Here is a 24020-nt window from a genome sequence, read left to right as displayed (position 1 = left end):
TCGTAAAGCATTCATTCATTATCATTATTGGCGTACTGTATATAAACCAAAGATATTGCCGAATAAGTACGTAACAATAAAGAAAATCTGAAAAAGAGACAGAAAATGTGTATTTTATGCAGAAAAAAAAAATATGAAACTCACGGTAGATAAATATATTTGGCATTCCACATTGTATTTCAGAACACATGAAGTGGCGAACGAGAAACACTCGGTTTACATTCACGACATTTATATCGTACGATTTTATATTGTGTAGTGACACGATAACTAGCCATATTTAACAGCAAATAGATTAATTTCACATTTTCAGTTCATAAATATAATAGAATTGTAGGAAGCACTAAGAAGTTTCTCTGAACAACATGTGAGCTTTTTGAGCTGGTCATCTCGTGAACTTAGCAAGTCAGATAATCCAAGCGTAATCCGATGCCATTGTGGAAGGTGACGACAGTAAGTCTAAAGAATCTGGCTTTAATTGGTCTGGGGAAAGTATTCTCCACGCGAGTGTCCTTGTTGGTGTTGCCCGAAAAAATCTACGAAGTTAAACAGAGAATTAAAAAAAATCAGAGCTGTATAGGATGATAAAATCCTAAATACAACCGGCCTTACACCGAGGTTACTTGTGAGTATTAACTTACCATGTCGTTTTGATCACCATCTTTTATCATTTGCAATTGATCGACAATATTTCCAAATGAAATTTTGAAGTTTGTCACCCACCAGTGGTCGTCACCACCCTGAGTAACAACACCTGTCACTACGGTTGTTGCTCTCAAATCGACCTGAAGCCACTCCCCGGGCAATTCTAGATGAAAGTTACAGGTGATTTGTCTGTAAATGGATTGGCAGATTCCTTAGCGATAAGGCGCATCACTTACGTTTGTATGGGTGAGGACTCCAATAACTTTCTCCGTCCAATCGCCCGTTATAGGCATTATAGGTGTAAAATTGGCCATAACTTGTTGATGCAGTCATGTCAACATTTCGAACTCTTTTACTTTTCACACCCACCAAGCATGATTCGTCTGGAAAATATAATAATTTTCTGAAAGACTTTGAGATGGGGAAAACTTTCTCACAATCGATATTGATTTTGTACAAAAAATAACAATTCTTTCTTGGTCCAAAGTGTTAGGGATTACGATTAATGCACAGAACAAACAGTGAAATGTCCATACAAAGCATCTTTATCAGCAAGCGTTTTGGTCAAATAGGGCTACAACTTAGCATATTGATAAGTCACTGGTCAACAGTTTAGTCGGGAATTAATTTACTGTAAGTATTTCTGGAAGTATTCTTGATGCTAACTTAAAAATATTTCATTTCGTTCATCATCACCATGCGGTGTTTGAATGACAGCAGCAGCAGCAGCAATTGCATGGAAATTGAAGAATGGTTTTAAATGAACGAAACCTTTCAAAATCGCCAAAAACGAAATAATTGTGTTAATGAAAACCTTTCATGTGCACGGTGCACCATGACAATGTGAAACATCATAGCAATGAACTACAGTAATTGTGATATGAAGTTATCATATGACGTATATCATGAATTTCATGCTTTCTATTATACCAGCACAATGGCAGCATTGTGGCGAAAAGTTTTGGAAATATCTTTTGTATCGTTTCTAATATTCGTATGTTTTGTGCGTTTCAGGCATTCCTTGTAGGGCCGGAAATGTTTCCGGCTAATAACCGTTAACGACTAAGATTTTGTTAGCAATTAGCCGACAACGTACGTAGAAGAGAGAAGTTGGAGCAAACTTTTCGTTAATCCATTTAACTCCGGGAAATTTTCTGCTCTGTTAATCACTTTAATACTCGATTACTTTGTTTTTCTGATAAATTCTGTGGTTTAGTATGACGTAAGTTCTTAATACAACCCTTTTCTTCACATTTCTTTATAATTAATTTTAGTTTTGCCTGCATTTAACAATGTGGAAAGACAATTAGCGACTATGGCGGCTAACCGCTAGCTAACGGCTTAAAAAAATCGGCTAAGTTCCCAGTTCTAATTCCTATTGATAAATTGTCATAACGCGACCAACTTAATTAAAAAATCATAATTACCTCGAAGATTTGGATGCAAGACAAACAACTGATCCATTATTTTCTTAAGTTCGACAACATTACTTTGATTGCATTGACACTGGCCAGGTGGACCGGGATTCCCCTTCATACCTTGCGGGCCCTGAGGTCCTGGTACACCCTGTTTCCCAAATGGTCCTGGTAAGCCATCAAGTCCTGGTAACCCCTGTGTCCCAGTCACTCCTGGGAGGCCCTTGAAGCCCTGGTGTACCCCGATCTCCAGTTTTACCACGCTGGCCTTCTACTCCGGGTAAGCCAAGTGGCCCAATTAATCCTCGTGGGCCTTGAGGTCCTGGAATACCTTCTTCTCCAGGCGGTCCTCTAGGACTTGTAAGCCCTGGAACGCCTTTTTCTCCCTGTGGGCCTTGCAGACCATGAAGTCCAGGTAAGCCCCGTTTCCCAGATTCTCCTCGTGAGCCTCTGCTTAGGGGGACAACTAGGTGCCCATCTTGAGTGGGAAAGCATATTTCTTCACTGTGATTGCGACTTAGTGCAACTGTCACCAAGTCAACAGTCAACGTCAATACCAAGAAGGGCGCTATCGTTGCTGTTTTCATTTGTTTTCAATCTGCAAAATGTAAAACATCGTCAACATGCGAGCTGGATTAGCACATAACTTTCAATAAGTCACTAAATAAAGTATTTTTTTTAAACCCATTACATATATGCACGTGCACTTTCCCAATTGAGTGTTGGTCGGTTGCCTACGAAACATTAAGCAAAAAGCACAAGAAAAAGAAACAAAAATATCTCAGGTTAATTGGAACAAAAATTTTAACTTTAACGTTCCTACGAACCGGAACCGAGCACGAAGATATGCTAAAGCAAACAAAAAATCCTAAACATTTAAGAATATTTTGTGCTTTATTATTACCTTGAACGTACAGCTGCCAGTTATTATCAAAATTTAACTAAACAAAACTTACAGCTAAAAAAACTATAAAAACACTTGTTCTTTTTTGCCAGCTCAAACTTCTGTGAACTTATTGGGTTAAAAATAATTAATTTAATTTTATCGTTTATGTTTATCCATCAGATATGTCTAACTCGAGAGAAATTTATTTCAACATATCAATATTGTTTCCTACCTATAGTATTTACAAACCTAGTTAAATATAATGACAGGAAAATACGGAAGAGAAGTTTCAAGTTGATAATTGAAATAACAGGTTACTCACTTTTATCTTTTTGAAAGCTTAAGTCGTTTAAACTTGCTGGGTAGTTAAGGAACTAAAAACTGACTTTCAGTGAAGAATTTACTGTGACAAGCGCAGACGTTCAACGGAAGATAACTAACACCCACAAAATAAGTTTTTTTCTGAAAAGCAACATGTAGTAATTTAACACGTAATTTAAGTAACACCATTTCACACTATAGACTGTAGAGGGTTAATCGTTTTTAAGTCTAAATGGGCCGTTTAACTGCAACTAAACAAACCGGTAGGTGTCGCAACCGATCTATCACAAAGCGTCTGATAAAATACAAATTCAGTTAAACAACACAAATCAAGTTCAAAAAATCATGTACATAGCATATTTGTCCTTTGCCCATTAATAGTAATAATTTGTCAGCACTTCGAGGAAAAACAAGAGATCTGATCTTACAAACTTGCTATCTCAGTGAAATATTTTGTTGTAAACCTGCTGATGCCAATTACTTCCCCCCAAAACCAGTCTTAAACACTGTTAAAGTTAGGATAAAGTCCAAAAACAAGTTGACCTTAAATCAGAGAGCAGTTGTCGCTAATTATACCGGCGAATAGATTTTTAAAAATATGTAGTGGTTTAGCAGTTACTGTAACCAGGCTTTTCCTTAGTCAGGAAACTTACAGCTTTACAGCTAGTCAATTAGCTCTTTTTGTTTTACTAATTTTTAAAGGCATATATTAGATAAAACAACCATCTTTCCTCTAAGTCTAAAAAGTCCAAACGTAGACTCAATTAACACTCGCACAGCACTTCCCAACCGACTGCAACACCACACACAACACAGATTCCACCGTTGTCATACAATGAGGAAATAAACGCGGGACGCTAAATACCAATTAGGCCCTAGGGGTAGCGATGTAAGACGTCACAAGAGATCGACTAAAAACACGTGTACATATGAATAGGTAAAATACGACAGCACGTGAGCAAACATAAGAAAATCTGACGAGCATGCATACAAATGACACAATGCGAATAAAAACAGCAGTTGAACCACACATTTGACTAAACTAACCTATAAGAGAGGTGCGTACATACAGTGTACAATGTGATGGTTTTAAAACGGGAGCTTAAAAAATAATCCCGTGACATTTATGCAAAAATTGTATTGTATGTTCGCAAATGAATTGCAACTGCATACAATAGCCAAGTAAATAACTTATTTTCTAGGCATTTCAAAAACTAAACATATTTTATAACTTTGAACCATTCTGTCCAACATTCTTAATTCTTACGTTTTATTCCACTATCTTTGATGTCGACAACAAAATTTGATATTGCAAAACTAACGCAAAATCTTTCATTTATGTCGACTTCTAAGTGATGAATTGTAACGGAAAATTACTTCTGTCTTGCCAAGTTTCTTATTTCATTTCGCGGCTCGCTACAGCGAAAACGATATTGTATTCTAATTAAAACGATACAAAATGCCACTAATAATTTCCTTAGCACGCAAGGCCATCGATGGTACAGCAGCACTACTGAAAAACAACCACTACCCAGCCAAGCTAATGTTCACTGACCGTGGCAATGAAGTATGCAGGTCCCATACTTAGTATGTACTGACCGTGGCAAAATTGCTCACGTCCTGAATTGAAAGCTGCAATAATAATTAATTAATCAACGTGAAGACGAAGAACCGCAAAAGGTTGATTGCGAACTTGCGGCAACGCTTGAAAAGAATTTAAATTTTGTAAACTGTCACAAATGCTTTCTTTGTATGACGCACGGTATCACAATCTTTATCCTCGGACTGAGGAGGAAGCCCACAGTGAAATTTGAGTGATCGTGGTTGCTTAATGGTGATACCTGTTTACCAGGAATTGGTGAACGCTCATTTTATCTGTTGGCGTTAAGTTTCTATATTTTTTTATTGAGGCATGTAGCGACGGTCAGAGAAAATATATTCTCTCGCTAGATGTCCCTGATGAACCGTTGCACCTTGCTCGTAGAAATAGTTCACCTTGTTCAGGCTTGGCTGGTCGGCTTTTCGTCAAATAAGACCTGGTGATGGTTGCAGTTGGTTGAAACTTTTTACGTTGTAATGAAATGAACTGTAAGTGTAAATTTTTTGCTTAAATCTTTCAAATCAACATGTTCCATGACCGCATAATGTCAGTGCTTGCACTTGTTCCAAGTGATCTCACCCATATACCTAGGCCCCCACGCAGCTTCTCTGATGGCGATCTCCATAGGTGACGCTGTTTTTGAAAATAAAGTATTAATTAGCATTATGGTGTCCACAGTTTGTCATTTATATACTTAAGGTTTTATTCAAGTTGAGAAAGTTTTAATTCTCCTCGGGTTTCACGTTTTTTTTTATGTAGGTTGGGTTACAGCAATATAACTATAGCTTCAATTTTCAAGCTATTCTTTTCAAAAAGTTGGCTAGACACTTTCACTACAATGGAGAAATGAAGATTATGTGGACCGCAGGGTATCTGTAATTTACCAAAAGAAATCTAGATTTTCTTAAGTTTGCTGCCATTATACAGTGGAAGAACCGTCTATTTCCAGAAACCCAAATCGGCAAAGACAGTTGTGACTGGAAACAGGTTTTCACGAGTGACTGCGTTTTGAGAAATCGTGCGACAAAACATCGCGTGTCTTAAAAACTGTAACACTTGTCGGTTTTGATAACTACTCTCGCACTGTCGCACTTTTTCTCATTATTTACCTGCTTTTAGCTTATTTCATGTGACGCGTTATCCCGCTATCCTTGAGGACCTAATTGGTAATTAACGCCCCGCGCTTATTGTCTCGTCGAATCTGTGTTTGGTTTTGGTGTGTGACTCTCGAGTGGGGAGTGCTTGGGTAGAAAATGGGCATTCTACCATTTGCACTTTTAAGAGAGACTGCTTTTTTTTTACTGGCAATGCTGCGAATCGGCGAACGCAGCTGTGAATGAAGAAGTCTTCACGAATGACTGGATTTTGAATGATAGCGTGACAAAGAATTTCGCAACTGTGCGAGCCATAACAATAGAGGGACATTACATCAGCCGCTATTCCGGATTTACAACTCGAGTGTTTGGTGCTATAAAAGTTAGCGCTATCTGCAAAAGATTTTTAGAAACAGAAACTTATGTTAGTGTTACGGTGATTGAGTGCTGTAGTATGTTTCTGCCATTTCTTTAGCGGAACGTAGCCAGGGTAAAATTTCTAAGGAAGCAAATATGTCAGATACGGCCCCGAATAAGTATGTTGTTAAATGTAGTTCAGCAATAAAATGTTTTCTGTTAGAATTCCAAAAAATCTGCGAAGGCGAGGGCATTTGTGTCAAATAGCTACGACCTGTGGTCTCCCTATAACGTTATAGTCAGACGGAGGCGGTCTTGCGGATCGGCGTATACCGGCTATTCTTAAAGGAAATTCAACCAAGTTCCCGAAGCTATCAAAAAGTTTTTTGTCCAATCATAAAGAGGTAATGAGCCATAAAAAATAAAAATTGAGAAAGAAAGGATATTTAACACTTATCTTGATTGAGACTGGGTGCAGGGATATAACATGTACAATGGAAGCTGCTTAGGCTTGCGTAGCTTAATTGCAATCTTCAAGTAAGAATTATTGTCAAAAATGTGTTCGACTAATATTTTCTTGTTTGATTGCATCCCTTTTTAAGGATTATATGTTTAAGAGGAAAAAAATAAATTCGCTAATTTATAAAATTTAACTTATAAATGTAAATGTTTATAAATGTAAATGTACAAATTTTGTAAAAAACAATGTAGAAACATTGCTTCGTAGATGTTTTTACTTAAAAATTTAATTATTTTAAAAAGTATTGATATCAAGCATTAATTTGCATCGATTAAAAAGCGCCTCGGTCAAAATTCTGTTTTCATATTTTACTGTTTAAATACACACGTCATCGAAATTTTCTCTGCTTATCTCTAGGTATAGTTCGTCTTGTTTTGAAAGACGTGACAGGCCTGGAATCTTCTTGATTCAGATATCGTGTTGCCATATGTTGTTGCCACATCTTTATGTTGATTCAATGCTTTGTTTTACGTAATTTGACACCATAGAAAAGAACCGACCTTTCAATATTCCTTTGTTGTTGCTGTGTCTGTCTGTGGCAATCTTAAATACGGAGTGTTTGATGTGGATGTTTACAAATTGTTTTCATGCCACCACAGCTGTCACCATAGCTTCTATGTTACATGTTCTTCTATGTTACGTAGCTTACACACCTGTGCGATTTGTTTTGTTGTTCGTTTCTTTTTGATGCAACCCAGGTGGTCCAAATACTTTCACAAGTCGATAAAAAAATTGTGCTTTTTATGGTAAGCTCCCGCTTACACCGTTACAATTGCTTCATCAAAAATGCAAAAGTTATTTCAGATGAATGTAACGTTTTACTTATATGTTCATAGAAATATGTGTGGAAAACAGATAGGTCGGTTATATGGTTATGGTTAATGCAAAAAACTTACTGTACACAAAGTTTTTGCACAACACAGCTCGAACACACTGAAAATGATAGCATTTATTAAAAAGTGTCGGTTTAGTGCTAACACAGCATAGAGTATATTTTGACACCGTTCCTATATATATAATTGATATTCTTGAATGATATTAAGTCCAAAGTTTTCTTATTTTGTTGCAGAGTATGTTTAGCTATAATAATAGCAACTGCTATTACTTATATTATCATGGATCAAAGCAAGGCAGAAGAATTAGAACTTGCCAGCAAATTGAAAACTGATCTCTGTGACGAAAATGGCCGAGAAAAAGATCCAGTTAAGTGTGCTGAGATATTCCACAAAATGGGAATCATTTACATGAATCGAGCAAATCTGACCAAAGATAAACTTTGCTTCATCCAAAGCGCAACGTTGCTGAATGCTGCGATTGTAAGAGATTCTGCCAATAAAGAAAAAGTAGAAGAAGATCTCCAGACACTTTGCAGGTATCTTCTCAAATCAGCCAATGCAGACGATGATCAAGCTGATCTGTTGTTGGAAACCAAGCGGGTGAAAGAAATGGTGGACAAGATGAGAACAAATACAAAGGATGAGCTTAAACTGTTGAAGAATATTCCGGATGAGGCAGAAGGTGATGAACTTAGACAACTGGAAGAGGCTAAAATAAAAGATGTTCAAAAACTACAAAATATTATTACAAACGACTTCAAGGGTCTAATGGCGGAGTTAGCCGAGTTCTGCGTTCATGTTTTGGGGGAATTACCTTGTGAGTATGCTTTGGCTGGAATGGGTTCATTAGCTCGAGGTGAGGTGACACCATATTCTGATTTTGAAAATCTTATTGTATTGCAAGAAGGTGTGCAGAATTGGCCAAACTATGAATCGATATTGGAACATTATCGCTGGTTTGCTGTCATTTTTCAAGTCGTCATCATCAATCTTGGGGAAACCATAATTCCTAGTATAATAATTTCAAGTTTAAATGATTTCAATTCACCAAATGGGAATTGGTTTTGGGATAAAAACACAAGACATGGTATTTCATTTGATGCCTTGTATCCTTTTGCTAGTAACGTCCCACTTGGCAGGTTGATTAAACCAAAAAATAACCTTCACACCACAGAGTTGATTAAACCAGTTAGTGCAATGGTACGTTACCTGGACAGTGAAGAAGATGCTCGCATAGGCTATCACTTAGCGGATATTCTTTCTCGTAACTGTTATGTTGCTGGAAATGTAGCTCTCTATGAAGAGTTTGACAAACAAGTTCAAATCAAGCTGTCAGCTGAACAAAACAAATCTGCCATTATATCTAAAACTTGTGATTATATTAAAGAAGATTTGGAAAAGTTTGATATTAGAAATAATCTTTATTACTCTGGTGATGGAGATTATTGTAACATCAAGAGTGTTGTTTACAGAAGCACTACTATTTTTATATCTGCCCTTGGAAAGCTGCTTGCTATCGAATCACCTTCTTGCTTTGAGATTATCCATGAGCTTGCTTCGGTTGTTTTGTCTAAACATTTTGCTCATAAATTGAAGTATGCAGTGGCTGTTGCTTGTGAAGTTCGTTTGAAAATTTATGCTGGGAAAGAGGAACAAGATAATTGGATTGATGAGGGCTTAATGTCAATGAGTGAGGTTGGGGAACTGAGTCAGACTGTTGGAGCAAAAAGTCTCATCGATTACTTTTTAATCGCCTATTCATTGCAATACGACATTGCAGAATACCTCAAGTTTCCTTTAGTAAATTTTTATGAAAGTCCCGAAGTGTTGGTTGCTGTAGCCAACTATTACTTTCGACGTTATCAAAGTGCTATTCAGTCTGGAAAGTTTTTTCTCACTAATGCTACCGAAAAAAATGATCGGCTAACTGAAAATTGGCAGAAACTTTCAAATAAAACTAAACTCTCTTCATTTGGAAAACACTATTCACAAATTCAGCTGCATTTGAACAGTATAAAAGGTGTAGAAATACCTTGGTTGCTGAACAATATTTCTGAACAGGCGGTTTCTTCACGGGATATTGCTGATACATTAAAAATAATGTGTATTTGTTTTGTTAGAATGGAAAAATATAATGAAGCATTGCTTGCAAATGAACAAGAACTAGCTGTACGAAAAAAGCTTCCGAAGTACGCGGGACAGGAAAGAGACATTGCAATATGTTCAAACGCTTCTGGTCTTGCTTGGTCTGGTTTGGGCAACCAAAAGCAATCTTTACTGGAGGCACAATCGTCACTAAATTCTGTTCTCGGAATGAAATACAAAGACAAAAATAGGGATTTGGTAGTGATATATTTGAATGTCGGTTGTAGGCATAATGAGCTACGACAGAGTGACAGAGCCCTAACAGCACTTCGAGAAGGTATGCGTATTCTGCGGAAATTGCCACCTACTACTACAACTAAAAGGTATTTATCAAGATTCCGTCAGGAGATTGGTGTTGCTTTATTTAATAAACAGAAATTTGACAACGCTTTGAACGAATATAAAACGTCACTAAAAATGCGAAAGCAAATTTCTCAACACGAAACTAAAGATGAAGATAACGCAGCTATCATTAGCAGCATGGCTCAATGTTTAAGATCGATGGGGGAGTCTACAGAAGCTAAGAAACTTTATGAACAGGAACTAGTCATTCATGAAAACGTTTTATCAGATCAAGCTTTCGATTTTTATATTACCGGTAGGCTTGATCGAAAAGGAATCTGCCTTGATAATCTCACAAGACACGAAGAGGCGATTGAATGTTACAAGTCTGCTCTTACTTTCAGAAAGCAGTGTTTAAGCGATTTGCCTGAAGATAGATATATCGCTTTGCTTAACCTCCGTCTCGGTAATTCCTTGTGTCTCGCGAAGAAATGGGAGGAAGCTCTAAGTCACTATCAGCATGGTTTGGAAATAGCGTTGATACCTAAAGAAAGCTGGAATGATGATCTCAGCAACTTTCATCATCAAATCGCAATCTGCTTGGAAAATCTTGATAGATACGAGGAAGCGTTGAAACATTATCAACTATCTGTAGAGAATAGAAAATTGTTCTCAGAAAATGCAGCAAAGGATAGAAATATTGCTGTCATCTATAACAACATGGAGAACTGCATGAGAAAAGCTCACAAGTTCCAGGAAGCTTTGACTATTTGTGAAAAGAGTCTGCATATACACAGGCTTGCATCAGAGGATAAATTCAAAGATTTGGATGTGGCGAATAGTCTACACAAGGTCAGTTTGTGCTTCACTGGCCTCTGTGATTACAAGAAAGCTTTGGAAAACGATGTGTTGTCTTTAGAGATTAAAAGAAAACTTTCGAAAAACGAAGACACAGATGAAGTTGTAGCCGCTGCTTATCACAGTGTAGGAGTATGTTTGTTTAACATCGGCAAGTATCAGGATGCTTTAAAAAACTTGCATAATGCTTTGGAAATACGAATTCAGGTTTCAACAAACAACTCGGTGGATGACAATGTAGCAAACACACATCGCGAAATAGCAAACTGTCTAACATATTTAGGTAGTTTTCCGAAAGCATTGCATCACTTTGATTTGGCAATAGAAGTAAAGAAACGATTGTCAACCGATCAATGCAAGAAAGAATTTATTTCTGTTCTTGATGACAAAGCTTATTGCTTTTATTTAGCAGACTGTTACGATAAATCGAACGAAATTTATGAAGAACTTTTGATTATAGTGAAATCCGCTTTAAAAGACAGAACGTCCAGTTATGAGACTGCTGTTCTGCTTTCTGACTGCGGAAACTACTTGCTTCGTCTCCAGCAATACGAAGAAGCTATGCAACATTTTCAATCTTCTTTAGATATGAGGAAAAAATTGAAGCAAGATGACAAATATAAAATAACAGGTATTTACAATGGATTGGGCACATGCTTAAAAAACATTGGAGAGGTGGAAGATGCTCTTCGCTATTTTCAGTTAAACTTAAACATCAAGCAAAATATTCATTCTGATGGAAATGCCCACTATGATTTGGTTTGCACCCTCAATGATATCGGTTTATGTCTGGATACACTTGTTCGTCATAACGAAGCATTAGATTATTACAAACGTTCGTTGAGTATGAGGGAAGAGTTAGCCACAGATGTTAGCATTGATAAAGACGTATCGGTGATATGCAAAAATATTGGAATTTGCTTGCTGAACCTTGAGAAATTCGAAGAAGCTCTTATTTATTATGATCGAAGCTTACATATTTGGTATAAACTCCACAAGCATGTAGCAGACGACAAAGCACTGAAGAGTGCTTCATGGAACACTACCTTCTACAGGATTCACGCTGCAATGGGAACGTGTTTGTATAATCTTGGCAGGAAAGCAGAAGCATTGAAACAATACCAACTTGCGGTGGAGATGAAAACATCAACATCAAATGATAGAGAAAAAGATAAAGATTTAGCCGAAATTTACGACAGCATGGGAATTTGCTTGAGAGGGATGTGTGATTTTCATCAAGCTTTAGAAGTTTGTGGAATGAGTTTACAAATAAGGAAGTTGGCGTCAGAGGATGAAAGCAAGAATATGGATGTGGCTAAAAGTCTCCATGAAATTAGTTTGTGTTTTACTGGGCTCAATAAGTTCGATGAAGCGTTGGAAAAACATCTATGTTATTTAGAGATAACAAAAAGAGCAAATCCTCAAAACGACCATGGAAACAAGGCAGTAGCCACAGGACTTTATTATGTGGGAACATCATTGTTTGCTCTTGATAAGTATGATGATGCATTACGCTATTTTCGAGAAGCTCTGGAAATCCAGAGAGATACGTCTTCAAACGTTTCTATGGATGAAACAGTCGCTAAAACACAACATCAAATGGGCAAGTGTTTGGCATTTCTTAGTCGTTTTGAGGAATCGTTGAAACATCTTCGTTTTGCCTTAGATATATATAAGCAATCGATAAATGGTAAAGACAAAGGGAATTTGATTAAGGTTCTGTCCGATATAGGCGGTTGCCTAAGTTTTGCAAACCGTTCTAATGATGCAAAAGAAATAAGTAAGGAAGTGTTGGCGATACTAAAATCTGATTTATCAGATAGGAGTCCCAGTTATGAGACTGCTGGAATGCTTTATGATTGCGCTCTTCAGTTATTCCATCTTCACCAGCATGAGGAAGCTTTAGAAAACTTCCAAGCATCTTTAGAAATGAGGAAGCAGTTGAATCAACCAGAGGAAGATGAAAGGATCGCAAGCACTTACCACAACATCGGAAATTGTTTACAAGAAATGGGAAAAGCAGAAGAAGCTCTTACTTATTTGGAGGAAGACTTAAACATTTTAAAGAAAATTTATCCTGATAAACATCCAAATCGGGATTTCATTTGCTCACTGAATCAAATTGGTTCCTGCTTGTGTTCACTCCAACGTTTTGAGGAAGCATTACCTTATTTCAAGCGGTCTTTAAGCATGAGGCAAGAGTTAATCGGAAAAATTGTCTCTGACAAAGACGCTTCTACGTTTTGCTACAATATTGGACGATGTCTAGCGGGCCTCAAACAATTTGCTGATGCTCTTGAATATTTTTATCAAGGTTTAGAGATCTGGAAAAAAGTTGATGAAACTGTTGTAAAAGATGAAATGATCACAAACTTTACTGCTTATATCAAGTTTTGCTCGTCAAAATTGCAAACTACAACTGCACCTAACTGTAGCCTAATGTAATATTCACGATGGCCGTGAACCGTGATGAACCGTGTAAATAATAATACGATTTAGAAATTATGACCATAAATGACAAATTTATTTATTAAATATTGCAAACCATGTCTCTGTAAAAAGATATTTATGTTAAAATGAAGCATTTTGTTTTAAAAGTATGACTTGTATTTCTTTATCTTAGATGTAAGTATGGTACACTTTTATATGTCATCTTCTATCAGGAATTTGTTAAGTAATTAGTTATAAATAATTAATTAGTAGGCCTATAACCTTCATAGATAATATTGACTTCAAAGTGCAACAAAATATGATATAATAGGTTCTAATACATTAAACAGTGAAATTATTCACCAATTTGTCAATTAAATTCCTGCTTGAATTCCCAAAACTGTTTTCACTTTAGTCATGTTTTGCAAAGAGAAAATGTTTTCTGGTTCGACTTTTTATGAACGTGTATCTTGTTTATCAGAGAAATACTTTGGTTTTAAAACAAGCATTTCAGTGCAAACTTTATTTTCTCATTGCGTGGAACTTTGTGGTGACTTTTTGTATCTTCCAGCCTAATAACATTTCTAACGTATTGCTTACAAAACGTAAGATTGAATTTTATGAAGCATCTTTTCTTCTTGAAAACTTTGTATATTATGTTAAATGTTATGTACATATAATATTTTGTGTATATGCGCATCTGTATCTTGCCATGAACAAGTCATAGTTAGGTTCATAACCACATTTAGGTTTGCTGACCGTGTTAAGCTTTTGTCTTTGTAGCACCACCGTCTAGTTTACATCTTGCTCGTTTTAAGCCCTTTATAGACTTCGTCGCTTTTTTCCCGCTTAATGACTATGTATTTTTGAGCAATGTTAGCATGATTTTGTTCTATTATACCGTAAAATAATTAGCACCAATTTTTCGCTCTCAACACAAACTGGGGAAATGTAAACGATAACACATAATCGTGTCGTTATTATTGTGCGTTAAGCATTAAGACAAGACGAAATGTGCGACTCACAAATGTCAATTCTTTTTGATAATGGCTAAGCCTAGAAAACTTCATCAAAACAGAAGGGAGTTGTTTGAGTTGTTAAACCAAAATATGTGCATTGTTAATTTTATAAAGTCCGCAATTTGTATTGACTCTGTCATTATATTAAAATTACGATGTTTTGTTGTAATAGATTACTGTGTTGGACTTGGATGTGATCGTTTTATTTAAATAATCCTCCAAAACCTTTTCTTGAACTGCTACAATGAATACTTTGGTATAGCAGGTCAGGTGGGGTGAAATGTTTAGTTAGAGATAAACCATATGAAAGCGTAAGTAAATCTACACCAAAATAATCCCACTGCACATAAGTTAGTGGCACTAAAACCAAGATTTGTCTTCAATTCCGTCATTATCTGAGTCAGAGAGCTGAAGTTAGTTTCGGGCCAGTGGTATTAAAAAAAATTGACCAAAATTTATAAATTAGAATTCTCACAGCATCACAAGATGTTAGCTATTTAAGTAGCACCAAGATAAAAGCTGTATTGGATAATTGGCGAACGAATAAAACTGACAATATTAGCGCGATGAGCTTACCATGATGCAAACCAGTGTTTGAGAACCAGCGGGATACCGTATAATAAGGATCTTGACCCAAGACCAAATAAATTATTCTAAAGTCCATCCTTCTTGGAAAAGTCTCTTCTCTTCCTCTTCCTTCCTCTTTTTTGCTGTGAAATTTGCAGAAATTGCCGTCACTGGTTGAATTTAACTCTCTTAAAGTTTAAAAAAGCGTAAAATGACCAAGAGCGATCTAATGAGAGCGACCAATGAGAAATAAGCACATGTGACGATGAAACCAATTATGGCATTGACGATAGAGTAGGGTAATTTTTTAAAGCAACATTTCTTCTCTTGTAAGTGTGCCGCGAGCGTTTTCTAATTTTTCTAGTGTGCCACAAGCTGAAAAAGTTTGGGAACCACTGCTTTATAGGCTTTGTCGCTTTTTTCCCGCTTAACGATTATGTATTTTTGAGCAATGTTAGCATGATTTTGTTCTATTATACCGTGAAATAATTAGCACCAATTTTTTTGCTCCCAACACTAACTGGGGAAATGTAAACGATAACAGATAATCGTGTCTTTATTGTTGTGCGTTAAGCATTAAGAAAAGACAAAATGTGCGACTCACAAATGTCAAATTTTTTCGATAAAGAAAGCCTAGAAAACTTGATCAAGACAGAAGGGAATTGTTTGAGTTGTTAAACCAAAATATGTGCATTGTTAATTTTATGAAGTCCGCAACTTTGTAGTGACTTTGTCACTGTGTTAAAATTACGATGTTTTGTTGTGATTTATTACTGTGTTGGACTTGGATGTGATCGTTTTATGTAAATATTGTAAATAATCCTCAAAAAACTCTTCTTGAACTGCTCCAATGACTACTTTGGTATAGCAGGTCAGGAGTGAAATGTTTAGTTAGAGGTAAACCGTATGAAAGTGAAAGTAAACCTACACCAAAATAATCCCACTGCACATAAGTTAGTGGCATTAAAATCAAGATTTGTCTACAATTCCGTCATTATCTGAGTCAGGGAGCTTAGGTTAGTTTCGGGCCAGTGGTATTAAAGCAAAATTGACCAAAAATTATAAATTAGAATTCTCACAGCATCACAAGATGTTAGCTATTTAAGTAGCACCAAGATATAAAGGCTGTATTGGATAATTGGTGAGCGAATAAAACTGACAATATTAGCGCGATGAGCTTACCATGATGCAAACCAGTGTTTGAGAACCAGCGGGATACCGTATAGTAAGGCTCTTGACCCAAGAGCAAAAAGAGTATCCTTAAAGTCCATCCTTCTTGGAAAAGTCTCTTCCTCTTCCTTCCTCTTTTTTGCTGTGAAATTTGCAGAAGTTGCCATACGCTGCTTGAATTTAACTTTCTTAAAGTTTAAAAAAGCGTAAAATGACCAAGAGCGAAGATGCAATGATGATTATGATTGTTGCTTAATAAAGAAGAAAACAAAACCAAACCAGTGCAGAATACGTCATACAGTGAGTAAAATAGGAAACATGCGGACAATAAAAGGAAACAAGTGACTCCACTTAGCATAGAAAATGGGAGTTGCAACGTTGTACTGAAGCAATTTGAAAGTGAACGACAACACATCAAACAGAACTGGTGCTTTCTTATAACTGGTAGTTACGCAGATAAAAATCTAGCAGCGGGACAAAAGCCTTCAGCTGGATGTTTTGTGGCGCGGGCCAAAAACCAAAAGCCTGCCGGGAGCCACATATTTTCGCTCCGCGGGCCGCAGGTTTCACGCCCCTGCTCTTTGAGTAAGGCAAAGGCGTAAGGCATTCCTTGCGCAAAAAATTGCCAAGATTATTTGGAAACAAAGTGAATGTAACAATAAATCTAATGATGTAATAATCTATATTGTATAAATCTAGTTAATTGTCGCCACTTGTGCTTCAATACGTCACTAACTGCGCAACATGTGTTACGCAATGATTTTTTAGATTGCGTAATTACCGCCACGCTTGAGTGTGATGTGATCTTTAACGACTAAAAAACATATTTCCGGCCTAATTATAATCAAACGTTGTACAAATCATAACAACAGTATCACGCAAACAATGGAAATATTTTGCAATTAGTCTTTAGTTGTCATCGTCATTCATCTCTTGGTGCTTTATATTTGCTATGAAACGACTACAAAGGTTACAATATGTTGCGTTTGATTAAAGAAGTTCTCAGAATTATTTGACCAAATTATAGGTTTAGTCCATAGTAGCTACAAAACTTTTAAGGCTAATGAAAACTTTTCATAGTTATTAAAACAATGATATCAACAGTAAAAGATCTGAAATCCTTGCTACTTAAATTCAAATGCTGTCACTTTCTAATATTATATAGATTGTAGAGTATTACGGACTGTTTTCTTGCTAATCTTTAACCGCTTTGCTACTTCTCGTTCAGAAAGCTTTATCGTCTTAAAACTAACGATTTGAGCATGTTTTTCAGTTCTAAGAGATGCTTTTTTGCCTATTTTTATTCGAAAATTCTGTACCTTTTGGGATCAGAGAAACTGCTAAATTACTGAGAAGTAATCCAATTAAATGAAACAACTTCTTTCTAAATAACATTGCATGTAATTTAAAAGCACAAATGCCCGGGTCCTATATTCCTCCTCACAAACCCTATTTTTGTGGCCATAGGCGCAATTTTGTCTTCAATTCTTTTTATTCAAGGTATTTTCTTGTTTACGATTACTAATCGACTATGAAATCGAAAAACATGTAAAAATCTGGTTATAAAGAGTTTCAAAATTGCACATCATAAATAGCCAGGCCATTAGGTCGTTCCTACGACGCCGAAATCTAAGCCTAGAAAACTTTAATTCTAACAAGCAAATAACGTTAATTTTGTGTTCTGTGTTGTGGAATTTTGTCACATTTTAGTTGTATTGCTAAAAGGGGTAAAAACAGTTTGAAAACATCACGCACCTTGTAGCGTTTCTAGTTTAAAATTTATTTACTACTATGACGTAAGAAAGTCTAAGACATGTATACTGATAAAGTAAGCATTAATTGAAATTATGTAACTTGAGAAATTCTGTGAACTGTTATTAGCAATCACAAGGACCATGTTTTCCTCATCGTGCGGAGAGTAATAAACTACATGACAAAACATTTTCCTGTCCCACACAATGAAGAGCACGATTTTCATGATGTAAGTATAAGCTCTCCCTTGTGTCATTCAATCCAGTTTAATTTCGACTTCCAGCAGTCTAGTACAGAAGCCAGTGTCTCGTGATGTTGTTCTATACGGACACGTTTTGTTGAGCTGAATGCACGTTCAATAATGTCAGAATCCTGGCAGCGGAGGATTTTGCGACCGATATGTATAGATCATAACTCAGCTCTCACGTTTTGAAATCCGAAGTAACCTTTATGCTAAGTTTACATAACCCAAGCTGGCTGTGCTGTTATTAATGCACACATGTGGTTGATAAAGTTGGTTTTAGAAAAGCTGAAGCAAAGTTTTTTGTTCGCTTTCTCAGCTTCAGGCCGAGTTTTCTGAGAATTCGTAACTTTTTCGACAACTCGTTGTCTTTGCTCGACAAAATTTCGCCCATGTCAAGTTACAGAATCACGAATGCCCGGAACTGCAGAAATGATTCGTCGAAAACGAGTTCTTGAACACGGCAGCTATAACATTTCTAAAATGCGGAATAGCAAGTACCAGTGCTTTTAAGCTTCTCATGTATACAATGTTTTAGTATTGTACAATGTACGTCAGATACTCTAGTTATCTAGTAGTTTAGTTAACAAACCAGAAAAAAAGTTAATGAGCTGTCTATTACCAGAAGGCGTACACAACATTAAATTTTTTGAGCAGTTGTTGGTTTCGACAGTTGGTTTCCAAGTGGAAAACCAAACCTGTAACTTTGTAAGGTAACGTAAGGAAACATTTTTTTAATCAACAGTTGTCTTTATTGTTGTGCTGTGAGTGCAGAAGTAAGTTGATCTTCCCTTTTTTTAACTGGAATAGATTGAAAACAAAATCGTTAGGTTTAAAGACCAACTTGAAATGGAATTACCAAGCTTGTTAGAAGTTTTGGTTTTGTTTGCTCTATTTTATGTTGCTTTTTTGACGTACAACAACTTGTTCTGTCCTAAGCAAAGTGGCAAGCAGCTTCCACCAGGCTTATTTCCTTGGCCAGTTGTAGGAAATGCTCCACTCTTGGGATCAGAACCACACAAAACTTTTCATGAGTTGGCCGAGAAATACGGTCCAATCTATAGAATCAAGCTGGGAAGCGTGAAGGCAATTGTATTGAGCGATCTTAAAACTATCAAACAAGCTTTGGTCAAGCAGCGACAAGTGTTTGGTGGCCGGATGCGTTTTGAGACTTACAAGTATCTACAAAATGGAATAAGCAATGTTTTTAATGACGTCAGCACACAAGGAGAGGTATGGAGCAAAACCAAGTTGGAAATGTTACGTCATCTTCACAATCTCTCAACATCTACGACCGTTCGCAAAAAGATGAATGATTTCATCACTGATGACGTCATATACATGCTGAAGAAACTTGAAATTACATCTGAGACGAACTTCGTCAATCCGGAAGACATAATACGCAAGGCGGCAGCCAACACATTGTGCACAATTTGCTTTGGCAAGAGATACGATTATGACGACAAGGTAAAACAAAACCCCTGTTGTTGGTGAGAGAGCGACACAGTGTTGTTTTAAACGTTGCTCGGTAAATTCGATCCATGTCACCTCTTTTAGTTTAACTGTAAAGTTTCTACTTATTATGAATAAACCATGGCTTTTACCTGGCAGCGCATGGTCATCTCAGTAGTTATCTCAGTTATCTCAGTCATCTCAGTTTTACCTGGCATGGTCATCTCAGTAGACCTATAGTAACTGCTTTGAAACTGCTTACTGTATGACGTAGACATGTTAATCCTTTTTTAACTGCAGGATTTCTGTGAATTGCTTCAAGCAAACGAAGTTTTTAGCGCAGTGGTTTCGGCGGGAGCGATGATTGACACCATGCCTTGGATCAGGGTAAAATAGTGTGGGATATGGTCATTTTCCTCTGTGGCATCGCATCAGTTGTTATTTACTCATAATGAAGTTTTATGGGCAACTTAAATTTGGAATTTATCTCCAAAACGGTAACTTGTTCGATATTGTTTAGGTATTTCCAAAATATCGCCAAATTCTGGAAGCTTACAAGAAAGCAATGAAATACCGTCACAAATGGGCTCTTAAACTGTTAAGTGAAGTTCTGTTTCATGAAAATAGGAACCGTGAGATTTCCCACAAAGTTAAACTCTCAATTAATATCTTAGAGTGGAAGAAATAGCAACCAGCTCAACGGATAAGGATTTACTAGAGCCAAAAAACGTTGTGACCTCCATGATTAAGTCAAATGGAAAAAGAAAAATTACAACAAAATATATGGATCAGATTGCCAGCATTTGCTCAGAAGTATTCGCAGCAGGTATAAGAATAAAGTCGCAAACAATGAATAAAGATCTTGGAATCATGCTCGGTGTGAATCCCAGCACAACTAGGTTGTATATTGTTAACTATATGTTGTTTTTTAAAGGCCAAGACACCACTCCAACTGCTTTTAATTGGATAATTAATTATTTGCTTCTTTACCCGAACGTGATAAAGAGGATGAAAAACGACATCAATGAAGCGGTAGGAGATCGTCTTCCCACTCTCTTCGATCGTCCGAAGTTGCCTTACATCGATGCCTTCATCCATGAAACCTTTCGTCAATCTTCAATTTTACCTATTTCCATTCCTCACGCAACACTCAAACAAACCGCGCTTTGTGGTTACCACATTCCTCAACGCACCATGGTCTTTGTCAACCAGTATTCCGTCAATCGAGATCCGAATGTTTGGCCAGATCCGGAAAAATTTGATCCAATGAGGTTTCTTTGCAAGGATGAATCTGGAGGAATGACAATGAATAGCGAGGCAGTTGATAAATATTTGATATTCTCGATGGGTTTGAGAAAATGTCCTGGACTTGACCTTGCTAAAGGTTGGCTCTTCCTGGCAACAGCCATCCTAGCTCAGACATGCGAGTTGATGCCAGATCCAGCACATCCTCCATCGCTTGACGCAATTCCTGGACTAACTTTACGTCCAAGGTGCCTCCGACTGAAGCTTCGTCTAAATACTTTAGAAGTTCAGAAACATTGAGGAGTGGCACAAAGTTGCTTTTTAAACTATGAGACCACAGACGGTGCTGCCGTCACAAGTTGTACATTCAAAGCTGTTTCATCGATTAAATATTTGCTTTTAGTTGTTAGATATTGTTATAAACTACGCTCGACTTAAACCTAATCTTGTTAATTGTAAATCTCGGATCTGCCTAAGAGATTCTCTTTAGGTAAATACCCGAAGTTGAAAAGTAAAATCTGTTCCATAGAAATTCACTTTCAAGACATGGTTGTTGAATTGTCACAAGATTTTTCTCTGCCACCGGTGTTCCGGGCTGCTGGGCTTATGCCGTGCAGATACTTTTGTAAATTTTTAGTCGTAAAGCATTCATTCATTATCATTATTGGCGCACTGTGTATAAACCAAAGATGTTTGCCGAATAAGTACGTAACAATAGAGAAAATCTGAAAAAAAGAGACAGAAAATGTGTATTTTATGCAGAAGAAAATATGAAACTCACGGTAGATAAATATTTGGCATTCCACATTGTATTTCAGAACACATGAAGTGGCGAATGAGAAACACTCGGTTTACATTCACGACATTTATATCGTACGATTTTATATTGTGTAGTGACATTATATTTAACAGCAAATAGATTAAGTTCACATTTTCTGTTCATAAATATAATAGAATTGTAGGAAGCACTAAGAAGTTTCTCTGAACAACATGTGAGCTTTTTGAGCCGGTCATCTCGTGAGCTTAGCAAGTCAGATAATCCAAGCGTAATCCGATGCCATTGTGGAAGGTGACGACAATAAGTCTAAAGAATCTGGCTTTAATTGGGTTGGGGAAAGTATTCTCCACGCGAGTGTCCTTGTTAGTGTTGCCCGAAAAAATCTACGAAGTTAAACAGAGAATTAAAAAAAATCAGAGCTGTATAGGATGATAAAATCCTAAATACAACCGGCCTTACACCGAGGTTACTTGTGAGTATTAACTTACCATGTCGTTTTGATCTTCATCTTTTATCATTTGCAATTGATCGGCAATATTTCCAAATGTAATTTTGAAGTTTGTCACCCACCAGTGGTCATCCTCACCACCCTGGGTAACAACACCTGTCACTATGGTTGGTGTTCTCAAATCAACCTGAAGCCACTCCCCGGGCAATTCTAGATGAAAGTTACAGGTGATTTGACTGTAAATGGATTGGCAGATTTCTTAGCGATGAGGCGCATCACTTACGTTTGTATGGGTGAGGACTCCAATAACTTTCTCCGTCCAATCGGCCATTATAGGCGGTGTAAAATTGGCCGTAAGTTGTTGATGCAGTCATGTCAATATTTCGAACTCTTTTACTTTTAACACCCACCAAGCATAATTCGTCTGGAAAATATAATAATTTGCTGAAACACTTTAAGATGCGGAAAACTTTCTCACAATCGATATTGATTTTGTACAAAAAATAACAAAAATGTCCATACAAAGCATCTTTATCAGCAAATGTTTCGGTCATATAGGGCTACTTTGTTTTTCTGATAAATTCTGTGGTTTAGCATGACGTAAGTTGCTATTAGGCTACAACTCTTTCCATCACATTTCTTTATAATTAATTGCAGTTTTGCCTCCATTTAACAATGTGGAAAGACAATTAGCGACTATGGCGGCTAACCGCTAGCTAACGGCTTAAAAATCGGCTAAGTTCCCAGCTCTAATTCCTATAAATAAATTGTCATAACGCGACCAACTTAATTAAAAAATCTTAATTACCTCGAAGATTTGGATGCAAGAAAAACAACTGATCCATTATTTTCTTAAGTTCGACAACATTACTTTGATTGCATTGACACTGGCCAGGTGGACCGGGATTCCCCTTCATACCTTGCGGGCCCTGAGGTCCTGGTACACCGTGTTTCCCAAATGGTCCTGGTAAGCCATCAAGTCCTGGTGACCCCTGTGTCCCAGGTACTCCTGGGGGCCCTTGAAGCCCTGGTGTACCCCGTTCTCCAGTTTTACCACGCTGGCCTTCTACTCCTGGTAAGCCAAGTTGCCCAATTATTCCTCGTGGGCCTTGAGGTCCTGGAATACCTTCCTCTCCAGGCGGTCCTCTATGACCTGTAATCCCTGGAACGCCCTTTTCTCCTTGTGGGCCTTGCAGACCATGAAGTCCAGGTAAGCCTCGTTTCCCAGATTCTCCTCGTGAGCCTCTGCTTAGGGGGACCACTAGGTGCCCATCTTGAGTGGGAAAGCATATTTCGTCATTGTGATTGCGACTTATTGCAACTGTCACCAGGTCAACAGTCAACGTCAATGCCAAGAAGGGCGCTATCGTTGCTGTTTTCATTTGTTTTCAATCTGCAAAATGTAAAACATCGTCAAAATGCGAGCTGTATTAGCACATAACTCTCAATAAGTCACTAAATAAAGCATTTTTTAAAGCCATTACACATATGCATGTGCATTTTCCCAATTGAGTGTTGGTCGGTTGCCTACGAAACATTAAGCAAAAAGCACAAGAAAAAGAAACAAAAATATCTCAGGTTAATTGGAACCAAAATTTTAACTTTAACGTTCCTACGAACCGGAACCGAGCACGAAGATACTAAAGCAAACAAAAAATCCAAAAATTTAAGAATATTTTGTGCTTTATTATTACCTTGAACGTACAGCTGCCAGTTATTATCAAAATTTAACCAAACAAAACTTACAGCTAAAAAAAAACTATAAAAACACTTGTTCTTTGTTGCGAGCTCAAACTTCTGTGAACTTATTGGGTTAAAAATAGTTAATTTAATTCTATCGTTTATGCTTATCCATCAGATATAGCTAAATCGAGATAAATTTTATACAACATATCAATATTGTTTCCTACCTGTTGTTCCTACTGTTTCCTATAATTTACTGTGACAAGCGAAGACAAT

The 24020-nt window shown here is 37.0% G+C and overlaps 2 protein-coding genes across 3 annotated transcripts; one reads left to right on the top strand and one right to left on the bottom strand.

Moving 5' to 3' along the window:
- Positions 1 to 161: 161 nt before the first annotated feature.
- On the bottom strand, positions 162 to 23448 carry LOC143450678 (uncharacterized). 2 transcript variants are annotated; one of them, XM_076951322.1, is made up of 4 exons: positions 22870 to 23448; positions 22345 to 22485; positions 22102 to 22271; positions 162 to 536 (listed from the first exon to the last, which is right to left on the bottom strand). In XM_076951322.1, exons 1-4 carry the CDS (start codon positions 23441 to 23443, stop codon positions 399 to 401), a joined length of 1023 nt encoding a protein of 340 aa, XP_076807437.1. In that variant the 5' UTR covers positions 23444 to 23448; the 3' UTR covers positions 162 to 398. The 2 variants fall into 2 exon arrangements, with proteins under 2 accessions (XP_076807437.1, XP_076807436.1); XM_076951321.1 differs by lacking the exon at positions 162 to 536 and adding an exon at positions 21743 to 21996.
- On the top strand, positions 18327 to 21599 carry LOC143450679 (cytochrome P450 1B1-like). Its single transcript, XM_076951323.1, has 5 exons — positions 18327 to 19605; positions 19891 to 19977; positions 20111 to 20187; positions 20265 to 20416; positions 20525 to 21599. The coding sequence occupies exons 1-5, from the start codon at positions 18988 to 18990 to the stop codon at positions 21133 to 21135; spliced, it is 1545 nt and encodes a 514-aa protein (XP_076807438.1). The 5' UTR covers positions 18327 to 18987; the 3' UTR covers positions 21136 to 21599.
- Positions 23449 to 24020: the final 572 nt, after the last annotated feature.

Source organism: Clavelina lepadiformis, chromosome 3, assembly GCF_947623445.1.
Source record: "Clavelina lepadiformis chromosome 3, kaClaLepa1.1, whole genome shotgun sequence".
Classification (NCBI taxonomy): domain Eukaryota; kingdom Metazoa; phylum Chordata; class Ascidiacea; order Aplousobranchia; family Clavelinidae; genus Clavelina; species Clavelina lepadiformis.
Note: the sequence above shows the minus strand (reverse complement) of the source record. Positions and strands in the feature narration are given on the sequence as shown.